This window comes from Anser anser (genome assembly GCF_964211835.1).
Source record: "Anser anser genome assembly, chromosome: 9".
Classification (NCBI taxonomy): Eukaryota; Metazoa; Chordata; class Aves; order Anseriformes; family Anatidae; genus Anser; species Anser anser.
The window spans coordinates 4,643,148-4,670,029 of NC_139729.1; the positions used below are offsets into that span (position 1 = coordinate 4,643,148).

At 39.5% G+C, this 26,882-nt stretch overlaps 1 protein-coding gene across 4 annotated transcripts; it reads right to left on the minus strand.

The window, feature by feature from the left end:
• On the minus strand, window positions 1-26,825 carry ATP1B3 (ATPase Na+/K+ transporting subunit beta 3). Of its 4 annotated transcripts, XM_083847900.1 has the most exons (9): window positions 26,470-26,825; window positions 18,897-19,025; window positions 15,659-15,709; window positions 14,120-14,227; window positions 12,814-13,001; window positions 12,020-12,070; window positions 11,426-11,452; window positions 5,655-5,741; window positions 1-2,329 (listed from the first exon to the last, which is right to left on the minus strand). In XM_083847900.1, exons 1-9 carry the CDS (start codon window positions 26,576-26,578, stop codon window positions 2,159-2,161), a joined length of 921 nt encoding a protein of 306 aa, XP_083704026.1. In that variant the 5' UTR covers window positions 26,579-26,825; the 3' UTR covers window positions 1-2,158. The 4 variants fall into 4 exon arrangements, with proteins under 4 accessions (XP_083704026.1, XP_083704028.1, XP_083704027.1 ...); XM_083847902.1 differs by lacking the exon at window positions 15,659-15,709; XM_083847901.1 differs by lacking the exon at window positions 11,426-11,452.
• Between the last annotated feature and the right edge of the window lie 57 nt (window positions 26,826-26,882).

Here is a 26,882-nt window from a genome sequence, read left to right on the forward strand (position 1 = left end):
TAGGGAGAACAGGATTTTATTGAGTTCTACCTGTCTGAAAAGTGCTGGTGAAGAATTGCCATCTCATGCTTTGTCTATATAAAGAAGTAGAAAGAAATTGTTGCAACAATCAACTCATTTGAAAACTGAGCATTTCTCTAAAAATTCTTACCATTTCTAAGTGAACACAAATGTGATTTATTTTTTTTTTAAACATGAAGAGTATTTCTCTTTTTCAGATGTAACCTCTACACTTTAAGTTCTGTCAGGACTCTTAAAATACTTTCAGGCAGTATTAATATACAGAGAACCAATCAGCGATATCTTCAAGAACCCAGGTATCCCAGCTCTAAAACTGCATGATTTAAAACATTAGTAATGGAATATTTTGAAAGAATACTCTTACTCAATATTGATGCATGCTATCATTACATAAGTATCCATTGCATATTGTGAGGAACATCAATTTTTCTTTTGTAGACAACAACAAAAAAGCATGCTAAATGATATCAGTCACTATAAATCTATTTTAATGAGGTTCAACACTGTTAAAGTCCAATTAAGATTAGCTTCTCCCAAACATTCACCAGTGTAAGCTTGTACAGGTACTTAAAAATTTTTGCACTGATGTGGTTTACACTGGCCTCAAACATTTTCAAAGCAGGGTTTTAAGACTGGATCTTGAATTTTAGTAACCATTCACTTAATTTGTTTAAATAAAGTACAGAGACACTCTAGGAATTAGGCATAAAAGCATGTTAAGTAACAAATTTAGGCCATGATATTACTAACAGAACAAACCAGTATTTGCACAAATTATAGTCTTTAATTTACTGTAGCCTTTAATACTGAGAATAACACACTGGATGTGGACCACGTGCTCAAGAAAACAGAAACAAAAACCCTGGGGAACAGCATTATAAATCCCATGTCAGCAAGACTACAGAAGCTATAACCCAGTATAATGGGTCAACTCGGTTTGACGTGAGGAGCAGTCATAAATAAGCTTGGTTATTTGTAGTCATTTTAGCAAGTGGATTAATAAAAAATTTTAAATCAAATTGCAAGTAATCCACACTCCAAATCAATAGCCAATTTCTATAAAGCAGTTGTGACACCCATTTTTTAAATGGCTGATGAGGAAATAAACAAAATACAAGATGAAAGAGCACAAGAAAACATGAAGTATGTTAAAATGATGCAATGAAACAGGGTATATAAATTAAACAGGAATGTTTAATCAAGACAATCCCCTCTCCCCAAAAGAGGTTCTTCAATTTTTATTTTTAATTGGAAAAATGAAAGTCTATTCCCACAATAGTGAGGCTGTTTCTTTCAAGCAGCTCTGTTGTACAACTGTTACCAGGACTCTAAACGAATCTTAATTGTTTTATATTGATATTTCTGAACTAGAAAGTTTTAAAATATTGTATAGATTTTATTTGTGCTCCACATATCGCAAGCAATTTAACAACACGAAGAAAGATTCAATTCCTCAACTAGAATACCAAACTCTATACCAAGTATTACATGTACACAATACCTGCACAGTGACAAGCACAAGAAAGTACTAGTTGAGCACTTACTTTCTGAAATCCGTATCAACTCTTAAAATCCACTGTAATTTTCCCATGCCATCCAATCTACAATTTAAGGCATCTCCACTCAGGCATCCATCCATCCACCCACCAGCTCCCATACACGCAGTTTACGTGGAGGTGTTTACTCTTTCAAAAAAAAAATCACCGTGTCGATCAGGTACCATTTATTATTTATCCCTGTAACTGTGTCAGCATTGAGATATGACAGTTAAACCAGTGTTAAATCAATACAATATTTACATAGCACAGCACATTAAGCTTGAGACACTCACTTGGGAGATAAAACCACATTTTAGAACAGGACAAAGGTCACCATTATTAAGTGTTTGAAAACAGCTATTTACAGGTCCCTATGACATAACTATAGTCTGTACACTGTTCCAATGGGGCAGGCAGAAGCATGATAGGCATTTTGAGGGATTTTAAACATATGATTTGGAAGCATATTGTTATGCTACCCTGAATGCCATAAGCCACCTTAACATTCTCCAAGGTGGTCTCATATCCTAGAATGGCATGTCCAGCTGATACAAAACAGACAACACAACGTTTACTTTGTGGAGAACTTTTTACTCCTGCTATTCAGTCATCTGAACTTTGAAGGCAATTCGTCCCAGAAACTTGTCACGATCATCTTCATTTTTTAAATTAGGTGAGCCCAGGATCTTACACTCAATTGCTATTTCTTCATTGGTACTGTTGGAGTTAATTGCTAGTTGAACAGCCACTAGAGGCTGTAAATAGTGAGCCTAGTAAACAGAAAGATGGGGAAAATATTTGAGATACTGGAGTAAGTGATGTGAATATAACAATTAGCATGAACAATTAACATTTAATCCATCAAAACAGTTCAGAAAAAAAGCTAATTAAGAACCCAACCTTTCAAAGCTCAGTCTGACTGAGATAAGACTGTTTTTTCCAAGTTAGATAATCAGGTATACATTCTTCAAACTATTTCATAACCAATACATTCAACCTAATTTGAGTCACGGACAGTATCTTCAAGTGGTACGTTACTTTACCCTTTTATTACACTGGGTTCGATTTTCTAGAAACCTCTACTTGAAACATCCTCTGAAACTACATTCTGCCTTCCTACCAATTCCCTCTTTTGTCATTTTTTTTTTCAATTTCTTATAGAACAAATTTTTAACACATTTTAAAGTGTTTTTTTTTTCCAACAGCATGTTTTAACAACTATTAGTAAGCTAGCTTCCCTTCCACCCTATCCCATTTATTTGTTCAACAATAACGTATTGTAAAATGTGTTATCTGTTTGATAGCTTTTGACAGAAACCTCTCCTTAAGTATTTTGACAGTATCCTGGTCAGTCATATTTGGTGGAACAATTACAATTCTTCACTCCATTCCCTATAATAACAACTAAAATATAAGACAGAACACCATTATATTTTTTGTCAAGATAGTATGATTTCTCAAGTCCAATTCAATTAGGACAACTTGAATTTTCTCATAAAGTGACTATCAATTAAAATAAGAATTTATTATATACTTTCAGAGCAGCATTTCATGCCTATATTAGAGTCAAGCATTTCCACAATTTATTATCATTTTCAGGTCAACAGTAGTGACTGCCAATTAAGTAAAAATATGTACTTATTCTCCTGGTGGCCAGCAAACATGGGTAATTCTGAACAATAAAATTCGTAGAAGCTACTGGACTAAATAAGACACTGCATATCATACAAGTGCAAGCCTTAAATTTTAATTGAACAAAACCTTGGATTAAATTTTTCATTAACTTAAAGAGACTCTTTTAATACATCTCTGTTACTTTCCAGCTATTGTATCTACCTCTCTAATAAAGAAGGCAATATAGAATAGTCAAATTCTCATTTACAAGGAATGGTGGCATGGAAGCATATGTGCAAAGATCTTTAAAATGAAGGACTAGTTAGAAATACATTGACTTAACTACTTTGCCTAGGTGGAGGGTGATTTTACTCGATCAGAACATTTCCTGTTCCCCTATAAACTTCAAACTGGGAGGAGGAAACAGAACTAGGCAAGTCATCCTCAAAATTCTCATGTTTTAAGTGGTTATACCACCCACATTAAAAGTAGTAACTAAGTTTTCTAAAAATCAGAAATAAAATCCTTGAGTTGGCTCAGAGATGTTTTCACATCTCAGATTTTTCAAATAGGTACACAAATTTCTATGGTGTTTTGAAGACATGATGCCAGAATGACCTTTTACTCAAAAAGAAATGACTGGGGGCGGGCGATGAGAATCAGTATCCTCACTAAGCACTACAGATTATCTGCAAAAACGTGCATTCTCTAAGGTCAGGCAGTTGGGTTCATTGTGCTGAGCAGTACAGGGAAATAACCATTCTGGACCATAAAACTATGTGCTTAAAAAAACGTAGTACTTTTATTGCTACTACCTTAGCTCAACAGCAGCAAGATTAGTTGTATCCTCTTAACTCTTTTACAGAATGAAATAATTCAACAGTTTCACATAGATATAATATATACATTTTGCGGTATAGGCAAGAAATCAATCCAGTCTCTTGAGGCCTGGTCAAATACTCAACTTTTCTCAACTATTCTTGCTGCCTTCTTTTTCACAATATACTTGCATCTTATATAAGCAAGTAATCCTCAAACTAACCTATCCCACATCATAGTGAACACCAAAGAACATTGACCCAAAGACTCCAAAAGAAAATAGTTAATTAAAAAAATATATGTTTTCTTAATCACCTAAGTCAAGTAAGGAACAGCACTCAGTTCTGTCTGACTTAGTTGCTCTCCTTTCATAATCTTACCTTTTCATCAGTATAGCAGTAAGATAGGAATTGTATGAGGAAAGTTCTTTCTTCATCCCATCTTTGGTATAAACTATCTTCTAACAAGGTCTATCAAGGTCTGTTAAGGTCTACTCATGCTATATTTTGCTTTTCTTAGAGAAGCAATGCACTTATCCTATTCTGTCATTCTAAAAAGGGAATAGAGTACATACCGACTCTGCCTATCGTAAGCAGAGTTTGACAGTCCCTCTATAATCTTTTATGTCTAAGAAAATGGATGCTTTACTAGTTAAAGAATTCTGGCAACAAAACAGAAGACAGAACTACACATAAATTACATGAAAGCAGATGTTGAAAAAAAAACTCCTTCCTCATTAAGAAAAGTGAAGAAAAAAAAATTTGTGTCAACTGCCGCAAATAAGTGTAGCGTACACTGGAAAAATAATAAGTGAATAGCTTAGTACCAAAACCTTTGTGAAAATATCAAACAGCTACTGTGGTGTCCTACAGGCCTAAAAGATTTACATTTAAAAAGTACTTTTTATCTTCAGTGGTGAACAGTGAACATGTTTATCAACCATGAGTAAATAACTTGGTCAATAAGAGGCAATACGATTTTTTATCTCACAGAAAGTACAGATTTTCTGTAAGTAGTTATCACAAGCAGATTCAAGGAAAGAAAATAGCTAAATTTAAATTTGAAAAAAAACTGGAGTCTTAACTATACATATTCTGTGTCCATAAAGTAGTTATTTTACTTTGAAAACTTCACTGTTCAAGTAGATAAATATCAGAATACAAAGAGGGCAAGGGGGACAAGCAAAGACAAAAAAAATATTTAAGATAAAAAAATGTTATCAGCAACCTTGAAGTGCTTCTTCATAAAACAGAGTGAAGAGAAAACATGACTGCAGAGCCACAAAGATGTATAAGCAACACTACCATGCTGAATTATAAATCTAATATCCTGTACATAAGCCCTTAAGATCAACTGTTCAGAATTGTATTGGGCTCAAAAGAACTACTTTAGTTTTTCTGCCTTCCCCTGCAGTCAGAAAGATTCCAGAATATATCAGTGACCAAAAACCAGCAGATGCCATACATGCTACTAGTATACAGCCTTTTCTTCATTAGGACAGTGCCTGCTTTACTTCCTTACATCTGCTAAAGCAACTCTCTAGTCTCATCAAGCGCTATAAAATCTGTGCAGATGTAATATTCCTTATGAGTAGCTCATTAAAACATTCAAACTTCACAATCAATCTGTTTAGTAAGAAGACCATCATTAAGACATACTCACATGCAAGCTTTTCCCATAGTATGGAAAGTACATTAAGTCAATCGAGCCTCCTGGAGGAAAATAATTTATCTCAACCATGTCTTGTTCCTATGATTGGAGATAACAACAAAATTAAAAGTTAATGTCTACTTGGATAAAAGTACAAAATTGGAATTATAATCCAATGATAAAGTGCATGATCCCTAAGGGGGAGGACAAAAAAAAAAAAAAGCTCCAAGGTATTAAGGTAAGTTCCAAAATAGCTGAATTTTAGGCAAACAGCTACATGCTGCACACATCTGCTGCAGTAAAGCTTATTAATAGTAACATTTAAATTAGTAATCAAGTCAAGATAGCTCATATTCAAGTTTCCCTTACCAGTCAAAGAAAGGAGGAGGGGTGTATATTCACTGAAATTAATATAACAGCAGCAGGAAAAAAACAAAACAAAACAAAACAAAACAAAACACCCACATATATAAGCTAAAATCCCATGTATCCACAAGCAAGCTTGTACATTTTGGTGAAGCAACAGCGTACCTATGTTTAGGATGAGATGAATTTCTGTTTAAAGCCAGGTTTTCAAGATTCAAATTTGGAACAGTACAACCCCGACCCTTCACAAGGAACTCTATCAATAGTGTACCATTCCTAACTTGCTCAGCTACCTTTGAAATACAGGCCAACTAAACAGAAACCAAGCTTTAAAATTATGATGTTACCACAGTTTGTGTGTCATCAGCACTCAGAAGGAATTACTACATACATGCATGTCTTATCACTAGACTTTTCCCTACAATACCAAATCTAGCAGCAAGAAGCAGCTACCTATAAAGATGCTGCATAATTTCTGACTAAGGAGTCACCCAGTCTGTAAGATACACAGTCTTTTTGTGTCTTTCATATTCAACTGTGCTGTCCCTGACACATGCTGTCAACATAATGACAGACAGATCTCCATGTGTCTGTTATCTTTGGTGATAGGACGAGGGGAAATGGCCTCAAGTTGTGCTGGGGAGGTTTAGGTTGGATATTAGGAGAAACTTCTTCACTGAAAGGGTTTTGCAGCACTGGAATAGGCTGCCCAGGGAAGTGGCTGAGTGACCACCCCAGGGGTCTTCAAGAAACGTGTAGATTTGGAACTTAGTAGCATGGTTTACTGGTGGACTTCAGTATTCAGTTAAAGGTTGGACTAGATGACCTTAGAGGTCTTTTCCAACCTGACTGATTCTATGGTATACACACTATTCTTTAGGACTGCATCTCCTGCATAGCAAACTATTTCAAGTTCACGCAGCAAGGAAATACACGAATCTCATGTAACTTTCTGTAACAGCTAGACATACTGCCATAATAAAGGGCAATGCTAAAATGATGGAATCACAGAATCATTCAGGTTGGAAAAGACCTCTAAGATCATCTCGTCCAACCTTTAACCTAGTACTGACAAGTCCACCACTATACCATGTTAGTATGTTCTACATCTACATGTTCTTCTTCATGATGGTGACTCAAGCACTTCCCTGGGCAGGCTGTTTCAGTGTGGCACAACACTTCCAGTAAAGAAATTTTTCTAATATCCAACCTATTTATTACATGATTTTTAAAATGCCTGTAGATTACATCCTTTCTGAATAGTATGCACTGTATTTAAGCAGCTTACCTCCATTTCTGCACCAAGGCCAAATATTTCTCAGAACATCATTACTTTTTCAGTATAAATGACAATTTCAAAGTCCATTAGTAACTTTCATTGTTTTTTTTTCCTATATTACAATATACAATAGCTGCAATTTTAAAAAATATATACTACATGGTGCAGAATACAACTGCAGTAAAAAACCTTAGCAAAGGGGAAGGTAAAGAAAGATCATGAAACATGGAATAAACCACAGCCCAGAAATACCTCCTCCTCCACCAAAAGAACATACCATACCAGATGAGTTTAGGGTATGGCCAGATTCTTGTTTCTTTGAAATCTAAATTATTGCAGTTCCTCAGTATATGTTCATTAAATATTTTAGACCTTGAGTTCGCAAATTTAATTACTAAGAAGAAATGTTTCATTACACCATTAGTCTCTATTTTCATTACAGCTCATGCAGCTGATATACTCATTCAAATATATTTCCAAAATAATGCTTACAAAATTTGAATTCAGAATGATGTAAGAAAGATAAATAGGAGTGGGGTTTTCTCTAGCAGCTAAACACAATGCATGCATGCAGTCATAAACATATGCATTAAGCTATCAAAATAAAATAGCAGAGGTTCTTGGACATGCAACTGCCTGTCTCATGCAAACGCTGTGGATTGTTTTGTTTAATTAATAATAATTAATCCTAACTAATATCCCTACACAAAGTTTTAAAAATATAGCTAGCTGCATCAGTTGAAAAGCTTCAAGAACCAATGCATTAGTGTCACTTTTTCTGCTTACCATTGAAAATTTCCACAAAGTTGCAGGCAGTCAGCAAATCTACAAGTCAGACCACTTAGTTGGACACATAAAGGTAGATTTCTACCTCACCTACAAGAGTTTTTATTAGGACTGTCTTAAAATAATTTTTCAGATGCTAAAATATTGTAAAAAGGCACATGGAAAGAACTTGTGTAAGAATGACTTATCATCTAAGAAGGAGTAATGGTATAACTGCAGTAGCCATTTAGACTCATGATGCAGTTTAAAGCAAAATTTACTGAAACAAGATAAAACAGCAATATCCAGGTTAGCAGAACCTTATACAACATCTGAGATTTCTTTCAGAAAAAAAAAGGTAAATCCAAGGCCAAGTATGTTGACAATAGCAAGGAAGGTATTTTTCATTCTTGTAAATTAGAAAGAGATGCCTAATACAAAGCCAAGATGATCTCTAAACAACAAAAATCCATATAGCTTGGAATTAATACTATTTATCTTCTCTGCCATTAAAAAAAAGTACAAACCTACTGATGTTCATAGAATCATAGAACGGTTTGGGTGGGAAGGGACCATAAAGATTATCTAAATCCAACCCCCCTGCCGTGGGCAGGGACGCCTCCCACCAGCCCAGGCTGCCCAAATCCCATCCAGGCCTTGGGCACTGCCAGGGATGGGGCATCCACAGCTGCTCTGGGCAGCCTGGACCAGGGCCTCATCACCCTCAGAGTAAAGAATTTCTTCCTAATGCCTAATCTAATCCTACTCTCTTCTAGTTTAAAGCCATTACTCCTTGTTGTAATCACTGCACTCCCTGACAAATAGTCCCTCCCCAGCTTTCCTGTAGCCCCCTTTAAGTACTGGCAGGCCGCTGTAAGGTCTTCCTGCAGCCTTCTCTTCTCCAGGCTGAACAACCCCAACTCCCTCAGCCCGCCTCCATAGCAGAGGGGCTGCAGCTTCTGAGCATCCTTGCAGCGCTCCCCTGGACTCGCTCCAACAGCTCCATGTCCTTGTGCTGGGGCCCAGAGCTGGGTGCAGGGCTCCCCGGGGGTGTCTCACGAGAGAGAGGGACAATCCCGTCCCCTGCCCTGCTGCCTGCACTGCTTTTGGTGCAGCCCAGGGTACGGGCAGCTTGCTGGGCTGCAAGCGCACGTTGCCGGCTCGTGTCGACCTTCTCGTCAACCACCACCCCCAGGTCCTCCTCAGGGCTGCTTTTGATCCATTCTCTGCTCAGTCTGTATTTGTGCTTGGGATTGCCCCGGCCCAGGTGGAAGACTTAGCAGTTGGCTATGTTGAACCTCATAAGCTTTGCACAGGCCCATCTCTCAATTTTCATCCAGTATGTGTAGTTCTAACATGACAGACTGTTAATTCTTTGCAGCAAGATCTCCCAACACACGTGAAATCGCATACCTGCAGCCTAAAACTAAAGATCCAAACCACTGATCTCCAAACTTCTTGACAGCACAATCCTTTCTTAGCATGTTTCTCTTTGTGGAGGATCCTTAAGTCTACAGCAGGTCAGTTCCTCCAGGGTGCAGGAGCAAGAATGAGCTGTAAGCAGTGTTTGATACTGCAAACACTAACTGCCCTTACCTACAGAAATCATAGTGATGACAGCAAGGGGCGGGGGGGCATGGAGGTGTGGGGAGCATCCCCACCTATGAAACATGACAACTGTGATGTCACAAATCTACCTGAGGTTCCTCTCTTTAAACAAATCTCAAGGAGAAGACACAGTGAGAAGAAAGAAGGGTCACCTCACAGAAGAATGCTTGAAGAAAATGTTTTTCTTTTTTTATGGTATCAATTTCAAAATGAAAAACTCAAATGTTTCAGGTAGCGAAGACAGGCAGGATGTGTGGTCAGAAGGCTGTTTACCTCTTCTAGTATTTGAGAGACTTGTCCTTACAGTTAATTTTTAGATTTATTTAAAAGTCAGCCTGTATAAAAATCAAGGCAGACAATTCTTCAGATTGCTCCCAATATGTGCAAAAATCAAATAATAATAAATATTTTAAAACGGTGGTGAAGTGGAAAGAAAAAATAATCAACAGCTGATCCAGAGGTTAAAAAAAAAAAAGGTTTGCCCTATAATGAAGAGAACATGATAGTAGGATATCCACTCTGCTCAACAGAATCACCTTTTAAGTAAATTCCATCTTTGTCACTCAGATATTAAAAAAATTCTGATGCAAAACTTATAACTACCGGTTAATTTGCGTTTATGCTACAAACTGCACATTTTCATATATTCTATGAGCTATTATAGCCAGCAAGAGGCTTATTTTCAGAAACGAGCATCACCTGGACTTAGCTTTGTAATACACCCCAAACTTTTTTAATCCACATTTGCTGACAGTAGAAGAGAAGGAAAAAAAATGCTGCAACACAGCAGATATTTAAAGACTAAGTAAACACCCTGAATAAGAAAACCAACAGAGAAGGCCAAACAGCCTCTGCACTTCAGTTTCTGTTATGAGCCAGTATTTAGGGGGCATTCAGATTCTGTGGCAGTTGCAGTGTGATTATAAATTCATCAGCAAAATGCAAAGCAATAGGCTACCCTTCTCCACCTCTCCAATGTGCAGAGAAGAGGACCACAATTCCCATCCTTACATCACCAAGTCCCAGAAGAGATGCAAGCAGTCACCTTGTCCACTACAGAAGAGACCGTTACATGGTACTCTTTTTCCAATAGAGTCAAAGAAATAAAAACAAAACTGGAAAGAAGGCCATGTGAGCCAACGTAAAGAACAGTGTAATCCTTCAAGTTTAAACAAAGAGTTTCAATAAGTAAGAGGCATAAGTAGTCAGAAGTTGTTCTCTAAAAATCAAACAAAGACAAAAGGTGAAAATGACAGTTGTTAATGGTGCTTAATGTAGTAGTAGCATTACAAACAGTAAATTCACCTTGAGAGACGTAACTACTTCCAGTGTGATGACAGGGAGGGTAAAATTCTGTCCTTATCTGCCTCAGCTACAAGAAACCTTGTGTCCAGTTTGGGATATTAAATTACAAAAAATGATAAACTGGAGAAGGGGAATAGTAGAAGCAGAAAAAGTGTTTCTTTCTTCTACGGAAACAAATTCCTCCAACAGAACATGTTTTAAGAACGGACACAAAAAATGAGTCTCAAATAAGAGAAGGAATCAACTTTGCTTGCAACAGACTACCATGGAGAGATCAAAGCTTCCAAGGACTTGTCAGAAATCAAGTATTAAAATTTATGCCTACCACAGATATCTAGAATGAAGGCAGAAAAACTTGCGGTATTTGTCCCATTAATTACTGAAATTCCCCCACCTATGTTTTTATCAATCGACTCAATCTAGGAGCCATGACTATCCCTTGCTGAACCTACTAACTTACCACGGCTTTCACTGCTCCCCAAGCAGTCTAGGAGAAATATGTAGAAAACAGAGCAATTATAATAATTACCTTAAAACATTCTGTGTAAGCATTTGGTGCACAATAAATACTTATAGATTAGCTGTTACTACAAGTTGCTTGTATTTGATTTGGAGACAACTTTTACTTGAACGGTAACAACATCAGCTTCCACATTTTGTCTTACCCATCATTTATAAAATTGTCTAAGGTGCACTTGCAGCATGGAGAAAAAATAAAAATATAGGTTATGAAATGGGAAAAACAAAACATAACTCACACTAAATAAAAAATAAATAAGCATGACTACAAGTTATGCCTATGCATTTTCTCAATGGTATAGGAAGTGAGGTAGCTCAAATACATCTAAAAATGGAAGAATAAAAGACTAACTATACTAAAGAAATTAAATACATTTAGACTAGACATACAGTAAGATGAGAACAATAAAAAAAATGAAGTACGAAGTCTAACAGAAGAGATAGAAATAAATGTTCTGACAGCATTTACATTCACTTTTCATCTTAATCACAAGGAAAATTAACTACACGTTTATTTCTTACATTCAGAACTGACCTTAGATGTACACTGTATATATGGTTCTCCTTCAGGCTTTAATCCAATTATCTAAAGGAAAGAAAGTTAAAATATTTACAGACCTTCTTCCCCTCTCCAATTCTGCATATCAAATTCAAACTTTCTCCCACTTACTATGACAGAGTTGATACAGGGAGCAAATCTGTCTAGTATTAATTTTCTGAAGCACAATTTTAGACTAGAACCAAGATGTAAAGTATTGTTAAGTTAAAGCTCAACTAGATAGTGGCCATACCAAGGATTATTTTCTTACTTTACATTAAGCATGTAATATTAATGACAAACCAATCAGCAGTTCAAGAAACATACAACATCACTGGAAAGTCAGTTATTCATTCAGTAAAATTTTCATCACTTTGCATAGTTTAGGAGTTAACAGAACCCATGACATTCTAATTACATTTCTGGAATGCAGGCACGAAGTAAAACACACTTGACCTGCAGAATGTTATACAATCTGTTACATAGAACAGTAAGCAAAACCAAAGTGCATTTTATTCTTTAAATAGGGTTTTCAGGTATCTTGATGCAAGTGATCAAAGCCAATACTTGTAAATATTAGAATGCTCAAAAACCCCACTTCATTTTACTCTCTGAAACACATGTATTGGTAGACATTTCAGTTAATTACACTATTCCGAAGATGTGAATATCCTGAGAAGCAAACTGAACATGTATTTCAGTCCTTTTCAGCAGTGATATTTCATACAGTGTTAGTTGGAAATGCGTATACTAAATTTTTTTTTTTTTTTAAAAAAAAAGCAAGCACTTACTCTATTCATTTTCACAAGCACACAGGGAGTTCCTTTAGAATAGCCAAAGGTCTTATCTTCCTTTCCAGAGCATTGTCCAAGCTCGGAGAGATTAAATCGACATGCCTTTTTATCAGCAACATCATTCTGATCAAAAACCTTTCCTGGCGTACAGTTTATATTTTCGGATTGCTTTGAATCATCATACGCTATGAAAGAAAAATAGTTTTTAAATCAACAATACAAAGCATACAAATAGGTAAAAATGCAGAAAGCCTATATAAACCTCTAATTTATAGTTATCACTTTTCTAGGAGTTTTCTTACAGGATTATTTTCAAAGTACTATGCCTCTTATTTCTATCTTAAACACTTTTTCAAGTCTTATCAAGAATCACAGAATCATAGGCATTAGAAGGGACCTCCAGAGATCGAGTCTAACCCCAGTAAGTGGCATTGTGGCCAAATGAAAGAATACAGAGAATATTATAAAAGAAGTAAAATCCTCCTTCTAGAATCATTATTATTTTCTGTACATCATTCTAAACTAATAATGTATTAAAATATAAACTTTTTTTTTTTTAACCTGGAAACTAGGCCAGTTTTCCTTCGGTACTTTGTTTTAAAACAAGCAGTTTATAAGGAACTTCAAGTATTTTAATGGCTAATATTAAACTACCTCTACATTTACATTGGGTAGTATAACTGATGTTATAGTTACATCCCAAGTTATTCTCACTTCTGCTTCACAAGTACATAGATCACTTTGTCACAAATGCTCACCTATTCACCACTTAATGCATTCTGTCTTGTGCACCCCCCATCCGCCTCTCATAGCTAAGCATACATAAAATAAAATGGGAAAAAGGTAATAAATGTTCAACCTCATAGTGAGTCCAAAACCCATTGAACTGCAGGAGAGGCAGGTCATCATTTAACGTAGCATTCTTCCTACCCCCCTCTCACCTTCCCAGAGCTCTGAAAGAAAAGCCCATACCTTGCGTAGCTAACAAAGCAACTGATGCAAAAAGGTGCAATTCTGCAGAACCTCCTCAATTCTGACTTACAATTTCTGAGGGGCTCAGTTTCCCTGTCAAACGTAGGTAATGATATTTTTCTGTAAAGTATATACTTCAATAACATACTTGTCTAGAGTAAGCCTGAAAGTGTGTCAATTTTCTTTAGCTTCAACTAAGTTCAACTTAGCTTCAACTAACTAACTTCAACTAACTAAGCTTCAACTAACTAACTTCAAGTTAAAAAGGAAAGTAATGTACCCAACAGCAAGATGCCTGAACTACTAGGGTAGCTGTCAGTAACTTACTTACTTTCAAGAAATTTTTTAAGTGTAGAAATGTATTGTGCATATGAATTGGCATCACTCTTGTTAAAGTAGAATTCCAGTGCAGTGTCTGGCTTTGGTGAAATCATAAGCCCTTAAAAAGAAAAAGTGCAAGTAAAGAACTGAACAACTTCTCATCCTTAAACCACTCTAACCTACTCAAAAATCATATCCATAAACTGAAAAATACCTATCTTTAAAGAAACATCAATGTTACCCCCATATGCCACAGAACCAGAAAGCAGTTTGTGTTTTAAGTCAGTTATCAAAAATCAACATCACTCTACGTGAATTAAGACTTAAATTCAATCCTGCATATAACTACAATTCATAAACCAAACCCAATGATTAGAAATAACAAAATCAGAAACTTAAATCACCTTCAATCAATTTTATTGATTCACTTCACATTTTGAATATTCAGCAGATTAGACTAAAAAAAATAAAAATAAAATTTAAAAACCACCCAGAAAACCTTCAGTTAAGCTTATGCGTCAAAGCTCTAGGCAACACAGAATGAAGCTAAGACTTTATTCACCTCATAGACACCCACAAGAAACAAAGTATTTTTAAGAAGCTTTATAATGCATAAAGATGGCTTGTAAGTTTTCCCAAACAAGACAAAGTTAGTTGGTTGTTCCTTCCCTCCTTCTCCTCAGAGAAATTAGAGGTAGTTGGCCTCAAGGAGAACACAGGATTAAAGCACCGGGCAGGGGCATGCCACAGCCAGGCCCTGGTAGCTACGAGGTCCCTGACGGACATGGGACGCCACAGCCTCAGGGACAGCAGCACTACTAGTTCCCTGCCTGCTGCCCTCACACACCTCCCGTTGCTGCCAGAGCAGGAACGAACTTCAGAGAGGTGCCAGGCCTAGCGCGAGGAATGACTGCAGCATCCTGAAACCCGGCTTCGCGTTGGAGGGTGAAAAAAGCAGACACTGACATGGAGCTGGGGCTCCTGACAGAACATAGTTGCCCTTCTTCCCAAGAGAGGGGCAAGAAATTGTTCAGCTACATCTCAGGGACAGTTTGGCAATGTGGGAGGGAGGTCACACAGGCACGTGCTCTCCTGACACACATAAGCCAGCACCAAGGGAGCTGTCGCTGACAGGGACACCAAATACTGCTGTCACCCACCGCGGCCTCGGCAGCAAACCACACTGCCCGAGGTTCAAAGGAGGGTGTATGACTGCTCTGCTTACAGCACTTTAAGGTAACTGCTGCTCAATCCAATTAGAGCAGACCAGTAACCGCAGTTGTAACTAACAGTTCAGCGACCATGCATCGGTCTCTTCAATTATCGCTGAGATTTAAGACTACAGTTCCACCAAAAATAGATAGATAAATAAAATCAGGCCTTCTTTATACAAAATAAACATATCAGAAGACAAGACTGCAGTAGAAAGAGAAAGTTGAAGTTGTCCTAATGAAGGATTCTTAATACTTTACCACAGTTAATCAATCAGTATGCTTTCGGAAAGCATATAGAAAGTGCCATTAAGCAGCCCAGGTCTATTGACATTTACCTACAGAAGTATCCAAACTTCTCATGTGAAGGCAGAAATTACTATAAATACCTTGAGAAATAAGAAAGGCACGTACTATAAATTTATCATACACAAACATAGTTTAGATTCCAAAATTATGTATAATTTTAATCTTTTTTTTTTTTTTTTTTAAGGATTTCAAAAAAAATTCTCCATTAGGAGAATTTCCATCCTGGAAAGCCACAACTAAACACCTCTGTGACTGACATTCCATGTAAAATTACAAATACCATATTTGACTGCAAATTACTTTGCACCTTTAGTCATTTTCTGACCTCCACACTGAACTGGGATTCAAAAAAATACAAGGTAACTAGCAACAGGGCTGAAAAGTCACTTCAGGAGTTTGGGGGGGAGAAGAGATTGTTATTATCTATATACTTATACTGTAAACAAAAGACTTCCATGCTGTTTTTTAAAGTGAATGACAAAGTTACTAAACTAGTCATCAATGAAAAAAACAATAATTTGAAGAGACTCATTGCTTCAGGGGAACTTCAAAAATATCCTAAGAGGAAGGGACTGCTCCATTTCCAGTGCATCACAATCTGCCTAGAGACTATGATGGAAAGGCTGCAGAAAAAGCTATTTGAAGAAGGATTGAAGCACAGACCATGAGAGATGCAGGGTATGGGGCCTTCTAGGGGAACAGAATTAGCAGCCTCAACATAGGATTATATCTAGGATTGTAACAGAGATTACATTGTCCTACAATTCCAAGAGATTTTAAAAAAAAGAAAAGCCTTAAAATCATCTGCATTTGATTGATATTATTGTATTCCAGTGCCCATTGCAAGCCAAATACCAATTATAAAATAAATCAATCTGGGAGATTTCCAAATATGTTTAATACAAGAGTAAAACCTTTAACCTACGCCATCCAGGTTTTGTGTGATTTTTTTTTTTTTAATAAATTAAAGTTTTACAGCCAGGAACACGACATGTTTCACTGCAAGTGAAAAATGATACAGTTAAGCTTAACATTAAAACAGAGATAAGCAATTTTATTGTATTTAATTACTCATACATAAAGTTATCGTTAATAAAAATAAATTCAGAAATGTTTTAGAAGCACCTAAGAAAAAAAACAACTAGTTGTGGAAGACACACTATTTTACACTAACATCCTTTATGACATTTCTAAACAAAGGAAAATCAATAACCCAAACTCAAGAGAGAAACTTTCACTAAGTTCAGTATTAAGCCATAGCTACCCACAGCTCTATTCACTACCAACGTTCAGACTACCACAGAAGAAGAAACGGTCATGTAAGTCACCTTTTTCTCATTAATTATTATTATTATTTAAACTAAGCAGATCATCTTTTTTTGTTTGTTTGTTTTTCTTTCAGAATTTAGCATATTATTAGCTTGAAAAGGCTGTACAGATCCTCAAGAATCCTTTATGGTCCAAGGGCACCTGTTAGAGATGGCCTGAACACCACATCAAAACAAAATCTGTTCAGAATCCAGAGAGATTTGTCACAGGGGCCCAGCTGCAACTTCCTCACAAACAGATTTACGTTTCATCTTCAGTACTAATGCAGCTGCAAGATGGTGGTTAATTTTGTGTGTCTGGAGTTCAAAAAACAAAAAAGTATTCTAAAGACATAATCTAACTTTCACCAAAATATCAACCATAGAATGGCTCGGGTTGGAAGGGACCTTAAAGATCATCTAACTCCAACCCCCTGCCATGGGCAGGGACACCACCCACTAGATCAGGTTGGCCAAGGCCCCATCCACCCTTGAACACCTCCAGGGATGGGGCATCCACAGCTTCTCTGGGCAGCCTGTGCCAGGGCCTCACTGCCCTTACAACGAAGAATTTCTTCCTAATGTCTCGTCTAAATCTATCCTCTTTTAGTTTAAGACCATTCCCCCTTCTCCTAGCATTATCTCCCTGTCCTTCTCAATCTTTTTAAGAAACCCCTTCAAGTATTGAAAGGCCGCAATGAGGTCTCCCCGGAGCCTTCTCTTCTCCAGGCTGGACCCTGAGAGAACCCCAGCTCTCTCAGCCTTTCTTCACAGGAGAGGTGCTCCAGGCTCTGATCATCTTTGTAGCCCTCCCCTGGACTCACTCTAACAGGCCCACAGCTTTCTTGTGCTGGGGGCCCCAAATTAATATTGCATAGCCATTTAGTTTTTGTTGTTGTTTTTTACATGTTTGATCCCTAAGCCAAGTTTTTGTAAGATTTGAGAGATCTCATTAAATTTTCAGGTGGCCCAATTATTTAAATTACATGTAGAAAACAAATACTTATACATTCTCCAGAAACAGTATCTAGAAAAGACTAATCTCTTCAGTGTAAAGTATGCAGAAGCAGCTTTTAAACCTTTTACAGTGCAAACCCTTTTATTTTTTTCTCCTAGTATACAGATACACCAGAATAGAGCTTAGAATGATATATTTTTTTCTGTGATATATTTAAACTGATCTTAATAAGAAGTATAAAGACAGTGACCTCATTAAACATTTTTATTTGTGCAGAGTTATTTTTCCATCACATTTAGCTCATTGAACCAGCCAGCTGTGGGACTAGACGAGCATGTACACAAAGAAAGAGGTAGCAAGACACCACTTCTAGTGGCAGCTACATATTATATAGATTTAACTTCATTGTAAAATCACACCCTTCCTTCTCCGTGGATCCCTATGTAATATGTCAACAACCTCTGGAACCTACAGGCATTCCACGCTAGTTGAAAACTATCTAATACTAAAACTAAAACTCTGGAAATGCCTTCCCATCGTAGTCCTTACAAGCTCCTGAGCAGATTATCCCCATAACACAGCCCCCTCCTGTACTTTCTTCCAAGTACCAAACACTACTCACAGGTGGCTTTCCATCTGATCCAAAAGAATTGATCTAAAGCATCTCTAAAGCAGTTTGGTCAAATGATAACTCCACTTTTACAACAGAATTTTGTATGGATGCAAAGGGAAAATTGCAGTCTAAACATATGACAAAATCGACTAAAGAGAATTTAGAGAATAAAAATCAGCAAAAGTTAGCACATATGCACAAAGAGCTGCTGACTGAACGTATGCTATATATAACTTGCCTCATACTTGCCTCAAGATTTTCCATTGAAATTTGTGACTGAATAATAATCACAGTTTTTCATAGACAGCTGCAACTTAAAAACAAACTTGCAAGTAAAACTTAGCTGTTAAACCAGAAATGGGTTTATGATAAAATAAACACAGTGTTACCTGGACTAGAAATCCGGTCACGGTACTTTGGAATGTCACTGCTCAGTGTCTGAAGCATAACCCACATTGTGAATGTGAAGAGCGCTGCTAGGAAGCCATAAAATACCAGGTAGAATAGTAAGATCAAACCTGTAAAGAAAAGCTAAAATTATTATTTTTGTTTCAGCTAATTCCAATTTCCTGTTTTGATTTTCAAAAAAGATAAGAGCAATAAAATGCTCAATTTGTTGTTTCTTCTCCCTCCAGGACCCTTGCCACTCCCAACGGTAGCTATAAATCAGCATGCCCCAGCATATACATGTATTGCACAACACAGAAAAGTTCTCTTCATACTTTCCGGCTCTCAAAATTTACAGGGTAAAGTCTGGCATTTTGGTATCCTTAAGACAGAAGTATTAGAAACCACTCTGGGCTGTACTGGAAAGGTAGCAAAGACGACTAAGCAAGCCATTCCAGCTCCGTTTGTTTAAGGGAGCTACAGTTTTGCATCTGGAAAGGAAGGGGTTGTCGGGAAGATGAAAGAACTGAGTGCGAAGATGAAACTGTTATGCTGGATCAAGAACACATTGCAGAGGTGCACTGGTGGTGTAACAGCATGCTGAGGACCTGAGAGCGCCCCACACAACATGGCACTCATTCGCACATTCTTCCTGCTCCAGGAGACCCTCCATGTGGAAATGCTTCCGGCTGCAGGCATTTGAGAACACACCAAGCCTTCTGCTCAGGCTTTCCAAGTCTTGGCCCAGCACATCCACCTGCTGTACAGATCTACCTCCAGGATCCAGTAAGGTTCCTGGGATTCTCCAGGTACACAGGTGCTACTAGCTCCAACTTGACAACTCAAAGAGCTCCCCAAAACCTGAGCACATGGCCTCAAGCGAACAGCTTATTACATGACCATACCTCTCCATCAGTTAGCTGAAACAAACTGCTAGGTGAGAACACTACTCAGGAAAACTGCTAGAAAACTTACTGTGATTAAGTGCTTTGCTCTTGTTTTATTTCAATTTATTTCTGTGTTCTTTTTTTTTTCTTCCCCATTTTTCATTATGCATACACAGACATGGACTCTGGATACAAGTTGTTTAGTGAAAAGACAACGTAACAGACTTAGCTGAAGAGATTTCCAGAGAACTCGGTCCTTTTTCTGAGATATGATGCGCAGCTCTCACTTAACCTTTTTAAATTTAGCACAGCTCAATTGTTTTAGTAACAAAGTTTTCAAACAAACGTATTAAATGTTCTCGCATTGCTTGTTTTTTGATCCTGATGGACTTATATATGTTAGCATATCTCATTAAAATTGAAAATTTATAACATAGTGCTTGCTACACTTCCTTGATTTTCTTTTCAGACCTTTTAAAATATGTACCAATAAGTTCACTTAGATTACCTTTCAAAATGTAGGTTTATCTGGAGATAGTTCCTGACTGAAGATGAAGCATGTATACTGTTTGGATAGAAGACCTGGTGAATGACATATAAGATTCTACACAAATTGTTTAATTGAGTATACAATACTAAGCTAAAGAAGAGCATGCCATTCTGTTTTAAGACTCATCACTTGAGACTCATGGACACATACATCTTGTCAAAAAGAATGGGCATTATACTGGTATGGAGGAATTTAGATGCTCGCACAGAGAGCCAACTACAGAAAAGCATCTTCAGAACCTTTCTAACCTGAAAACATAACTGAACAATGATGCAAATTCACTTTTTTACAAAATATTCTGTCAATAAGGCGGCTATCAGGAAGTCCAAGAGATAACGCATCAAAATCAGTACCCATCACTCTATCAATGACACCCGACTATAAGAGAGACTCAAGTGCAGTACTCTTCTATTTTCCATAGAAAAGGGAAAAAAAGCAAAAGCAAAAATGACTGCACCCCAGTGATGCACCATCTCCACTGGGAGATGACAGAAGGCTGCCTCAGCTCTGGCTCCTGTCCCAGGAACTATGCTTGCATTTTGCACTGACATGTTCTCTTGTGCACTACGGCCACCAGTAATCCACGACTACTGCAGATGCAAGTACCTGCACTACTTCTGAAAAAAAATCTGTATATTAAAATAATGAGGTGGTTCCCAAATTATTGTTACCATGACAAAAGTCCCCTGCAGCAACCAACTGAACATTACCAGATTTTGGTTTTAGTTTTCAACTTCACCCGTCGAGAAAGTTGTTTACTAATCTGCAGTACTCTGAAAGCGAGCAGCCATTTAAGATGCATTTGGGAACTACTGATATGTAATACATCACACGGCAATTTCAAGTTATGAAGTAAAGTACCTGAGACAACACAAAACCAGCCCTGTTCTGTAACGAACGAGGCAGCTAGACATCTATTGCAAGCTATTTCTAGGGCTATTTAGAAGCTGAAAAGAGCATATCAGGAAGGCAGTAGAAATCCTAATCAACAAAAGCCATTACTAAAGTTGCACCTGGATTTGCAGTTGCACCAGTAATTTGCTTTACCTATAAGCTTACAGTTGTTGTAACTGGATCCAAAACAGAGCAGTGATCTCCTCATAAATATTCCATGTATTCTGGGTATCACAAAACAAGGAAACAAAACACCCAACACTTTGGCTAGCTCCCATTTTGTTCCCTATGCATTAATCAGTTCTGGCATACACTTTCATCAAGCCATTAAAAAAGGACACCCCCCACACACACGTGTTTATTACTGATGGGCTCTTGTGCCCACAGCAGGAACAGCAGCACTGGGGAAGGCACAAGAGGGCCCCGATGTCTGTGCACAGCCCCTTACCGTGTCCTCGTGCCAGCGGGGGGGCAGCAGTGACAAGGCCAGAAAGACCTCTGCTCTCCACCAGCCTCTCCCAGCACAGCAAAGCAGATGCATGCACCCCCAAGAAATACTGCTTTTAACCTGTATTTTAATATAACTTGTAACCGCACTGCAGAACACCGTGCGTTAGAATAAACTGCCCCACTTATGCTACCTTTGCCACATTAAAAAGGGGAGGACGGAAAAAAAAAAAAAGAGCCCTGCAACTTCCAATGGCACCAAACTAAGCTGCACTTTGTGAGCCTATTAGTATTAATTATCCTAAGCTAATCACAAGGAATGAGCCATAACTTGTCAAGGAGCTCAGCCAAAATAACTCCACACAATGCTGGATTTCTTGTCAGAGAACGAGATCCGCCCAAGTAACAGTGGAAAAGACTTCTCCATGTTCAACCCAAGGGAAATGCAGGCACCACATCTAACCTGCCATTCATTCTGGTGTGGAGTTACCATGCACAACCTGCAGGCTCTCACTATTTAACACGAACACACAGAGAAAACTATCAAAACCAAATCCTGCGATGCAATTTACCTGTAATACCTAGTGGTTTTTTTTGTGTGTGTGTTTTTTTCTTGTTGCAGGACATTGCAGTATCAAAGAACCTTTCATATCCTAACAATGCTGGTAAGCAACAGTTAAATCTGGAAAACTCGTATTTCTGAGCCAACACATTGGTGCCATCGTTAGCTGGAGTCATCTGCAAGAATCAGAGCACTTCTCCACAGTGAAAATTAGAGTATCTAACTCTGGTAAAGAGTCAAGATATCAAATATCTGGCCATGACAAATATGAGTTTTCCACTCTTTACATGGCAAAAACAACGAACAGCTTGTCAGTCTGGCATAAACCAGACTGGCAGCTCTACCTAAATGTCACACATAGGTAGATATATGCATGCATCCATGTAAACACACTCACAACAGGCCTTGAAGCAACTATTCAACAGTCTCCAAAACAAAGAAAAACATAGTCTTTATGGTTTTATGGATTACATGCTGCATTGATCTTATCACCTGCGTGATCGTTCTTCAGTAACTTCAACTAGGGGAATTATAAAAGGTAAGCAGTGTTATTAGGGACTACCACCAATGCGAGCAACATTCAGAAGGCCTTTTGGTCCACCAGCAGATGGATTTCCTCACTTTATACCTATGTATCTGTACAGATTAGACAAGCACTAATCATGTCTCATCCTTATTGCCTAATCACTTCAGAATTACTGTCTTCCCAGTTTGGGGAGGGGCAGGGGGAAGGAGAGGAAGAAAGACGGAAAGAAGACTTCAAGAAGAAATAAACCCTTGGTCCTTTGTTACAGTTTATTTCACAATAAACCAGGGATCTAGATATAACATCTCCAGGAGACAATAAAAATTGCCAAGTGAAACACTTGCAGAGAATCACAAAATAAGTGCTTAAGTGCAATCATCAAGCATTTAAAACACACATCCCCAATGTACCACCAGAGCTTACTGATACCTGCAACGGTAAAAAGGAAGCTTTCCTTCCTCAGAGCTATCTGTGTCATGGAAAATAAAACGGTCTACTGATTTCTCAAATATTTATTTATTAAGATGTACAATACCATGGAAAACTTTAGCAAGATTTTGACTGCGGTCATACTCCTGGCTGCGCAGGAATTTTTAAGTGTTCTGTCCATCTGCCATGACACAAAAAATAGAACTGTCTCTGTAAGATTCACAGCTTGGGTGTGCAAGTGTTTCTACTGCAATGGTAGACAGTGATCCCAGTACATTTAACACTATGCTACCTGTGAAGGAAGCTAAATCACACCAAAACCCTGCTCAAACACTATAATGAACAGAGAAGAACCAAGTCAGAAAAGCAGTTAAAACTTTGACAGCACTGTATGCCCCAGCAAGAACACAGTGAAAACTAACCAGAAGCAAATCTAGATCTTCTGGCTTTTGTTGTTTTTATTTTGTTTTGCTTTGTTGTTTTTTCATTTCAAGCACATATTTGTGCACTGAAGGATACCACTAAGCACTCAAGACTGTTCAGTAGGCCAGAATTTATATGTAGTCCAAGAGAATATCATCCCTATCTTGAACGCCTCGAGATGGCCAGCTTTACAGAAAGGCTTCAACAGGCTTGGCATAACCCCCAGCGTGACCACAAACAAAGTACTGCCTGCCTGCAGCAATGATCTCACCCCGTGCTCCTGCTGTAACTGCAGGCAGGCACAGCACCTTGCCATTACATGTAGAACAAGATGCTAATCTTCCTTTTACTTACAGGAAGGACCCACATGGCAGTGCTCCAAGTTCTCCTTTCTCTGCCCTGCCTGATGACAGCCTGTGCACAGCCCCGGGACTGATCCTCCCTCTCTGTGTGCAGCTGGGAACAGACTTCAGCCATCCATAGTCTATTTCCAGCATTTCATTGTGCTTGTATTATTCCATCCAATTTAATGACAGAGTTAAAACAACCAGAAAACTATGACATTTGGATACCAGTTTGTGGAAGATTCAAACTGAATTAGCCCTCAAGCCTGCAAAAAGCACAAATCCTCTATTTCTTACAACAGGAGGAGACTTAGTGCAGCCTGTTTACCAACCTGTAAAAGGCAACTCTTCACAAAACTCTAAGGGCAACACACTTTTGTAATGTGACAAAAGAGCAGAGAGCGAAACAGAATCTGCTTGTGCTAAATTTTTTTAAAAATCCTGGTGTAGAAATGGCAAATAAGGCCAAGTACGCCAATGCCAAGGCACTCCGATGCACAGAGAAGCACTGCTTTTCAGTCACGATTTTGATAAACCTCCAGGACTGCCTCAGACCAGGGCAATACATACACGTACTGCAAACAGCTATTTAACAATTTTTCTACTGTTACTGTCTCATTTCTGGGAGGAAGCTGTCTTGAGACAAAAGAAACGCACAAGGAAGAATCAGAGCCAACCGAATTCTTACCACGCTGTCCCTGGAGACGCCACAGCCCAGCAGACAGGCAGCCAGAGCTCACTTCTCCTGCCTCCCTGCTTTTCACAGGGGAGCTCAGCAAGAGCAAAGGAACAACAGTCAGTGAGCCTGCTCTAAGCTCACATCAGTGATCTGAGAGCAGAAGTGAGACCAAACCTGCACGTTCTCCTGTAGCAGAGTCACTCAACGAGTGCTCTGCAATTAAAAACAAAACAAAAAACCTGCTACTTTCATCTTTGTGGATGCTTTTGAGACTGGGATATCAAGTACTAAAATCCCCAAAACAGACAAAAATTATTATTTATTTAATATATGCAAATAAATAAATTAGATAAGCACAAGGCGTTACTTGCAAAATGCCAGGACAAATAAATATTGACAAAAAAAACATACGCTAACAATTTATAGCGTTGTTGGGCAGTCACCTCTCAATGTATACCTCAGGAAAAGGTATATCACAAACCCCGTGTCAACCACCTAAACCACTTAAGAAAGCTAATTAAACAAGATCATCCAAACTGCCATCTAGGTCTGTATATACTTTCTCGATGTGGAAAAACATCTTTTATCAAGTGAGCTGGCTGTAAAACAACATAGCAGCTCAATTACCCACTAAGTTAGTCCTATCAATTTCAAGTGTTATCTCTTGGCCTTGGACTAGCACGAGCTAGTAATACTGTGATTTATCCTCTCAGATAGGTTTGAACAGAGAAGGTTGTTTCAGTACCTTTTTTTTTTTTTTTTTTTTGAGTCACAAGCTATTTCTGATGTGCCCACAGCCTTTGTGCCTGTCAGATTCACGACACAAACAGACTTCTGCAAACCATACACCCATTCATCCAACCCACGCACTTCAGGAAACCTGCCTGCGCAGAGAGATCACTAGACGACAGCATAGTGGAAATTTCCTCTCCTTTGCTATTCAACTGGCAGAGCCGCTCGCGAGCTCTTATTTCCATCTGAATGGAGGAGAACTCCTGTCAGAGCTAGGGCCCTCTCCTGATAGACGGAGCCACTGGCTCCGCAGAGGCTGCACGCCCCATGCGCAGCCAGCCGAAGGCTCCTCCTCGCCGTTTCAACATTAGTATTCATTAAGGTTGTGTCAGGGCCAAGGATGCGTTGGCCTGCTCCTCCACGCCATGCCGAGCCTCTTGTTGGTTTTATAAGCACAGCTACAAAGCATCCCGACAACATCCAAGTCCTGGGAGGCGACGCAGTGTTTTCTGAAGTCAGTAAATACGGCCCGCGAGGGCTGAAGAAACATCCTTATACTAAGCGTTTACACGAGCGTCTAACGTGAGAAAACATACTGAGGAAACCCAAATACTTTTACTGGAAGGGACGCGATGATGACAGCAGGCTTTGCAGCTCAGACGGAAGGCTACCTGAGAGGGGGCAACAAGCGCTGCCTCCGGCGGGCCGGCTGCGGAGCCTTCATCTTGTGTAAGGGACCGAGAGACCTCAGGAGCCCTAACCGGGAGGAAATGAAGCGCCAAGCACATGCCGCTGTGCCGCAGGCCCTCGGGGCCGGCCGCTCGGCTCCTCGCCCCGCGCCCGGCCGCACAAAGGCGCCGCTCGCTCGGCCCGACGGGCGCGGCCGCCCCGGTGGGCGACCGGCAGCGGGGGGACCGGGCCGGGGGCCTCACCTGCGGCCACCCCGGTCCCCTACGACCCCCCCGGCCCCCCGGTGCGGCCAGGCGGGGCGAGGCCGGCGGCATCTGCCTGCTGCGGCGGCGGGAGCTGAGTCAGCGGGGGCGCCCCGGCATCCCCCGGCACCATCCCCCGTTAGGGACCGGTCGCGTCGCCCCCTGCTCACCCCAGCTCTTGGCCGTGCGCCCCAGGAACTCGCCGCTGTCCGGGTTGTAGACGAACTGCCGCCACTCGGCCACGCTCTGCCGGAACGGCTTCTTTGCCTCCTTGGTCATGGCGGGGCCGCGTCGCGGGCTCGCTCGGTGTGAGCGCTCCCCGGGCGGAGAGAGCGGCAGCGAGGAAGGAGACAGGGAGAAGGGAGCGGCCGCCGGCTGCCAGCCGCTAAGTAACCGTCGCCGCGGCGCCCGGCGGGAGAGCGGCCGCGGGGGCAGGCAGCGGGGGCAGGCAGCAGGGGCAGGCCCGCAGCGCCGCGCCCTCCCCGCCGCCGCGCCGAGGCGGGCCCCGCCGCCGCCCCGCCGCCAATCCCCGGCCGCCGCTCGCCCGCGCCCCCTGGCGGCCGCTGGAGAACGCGGCCCCGCC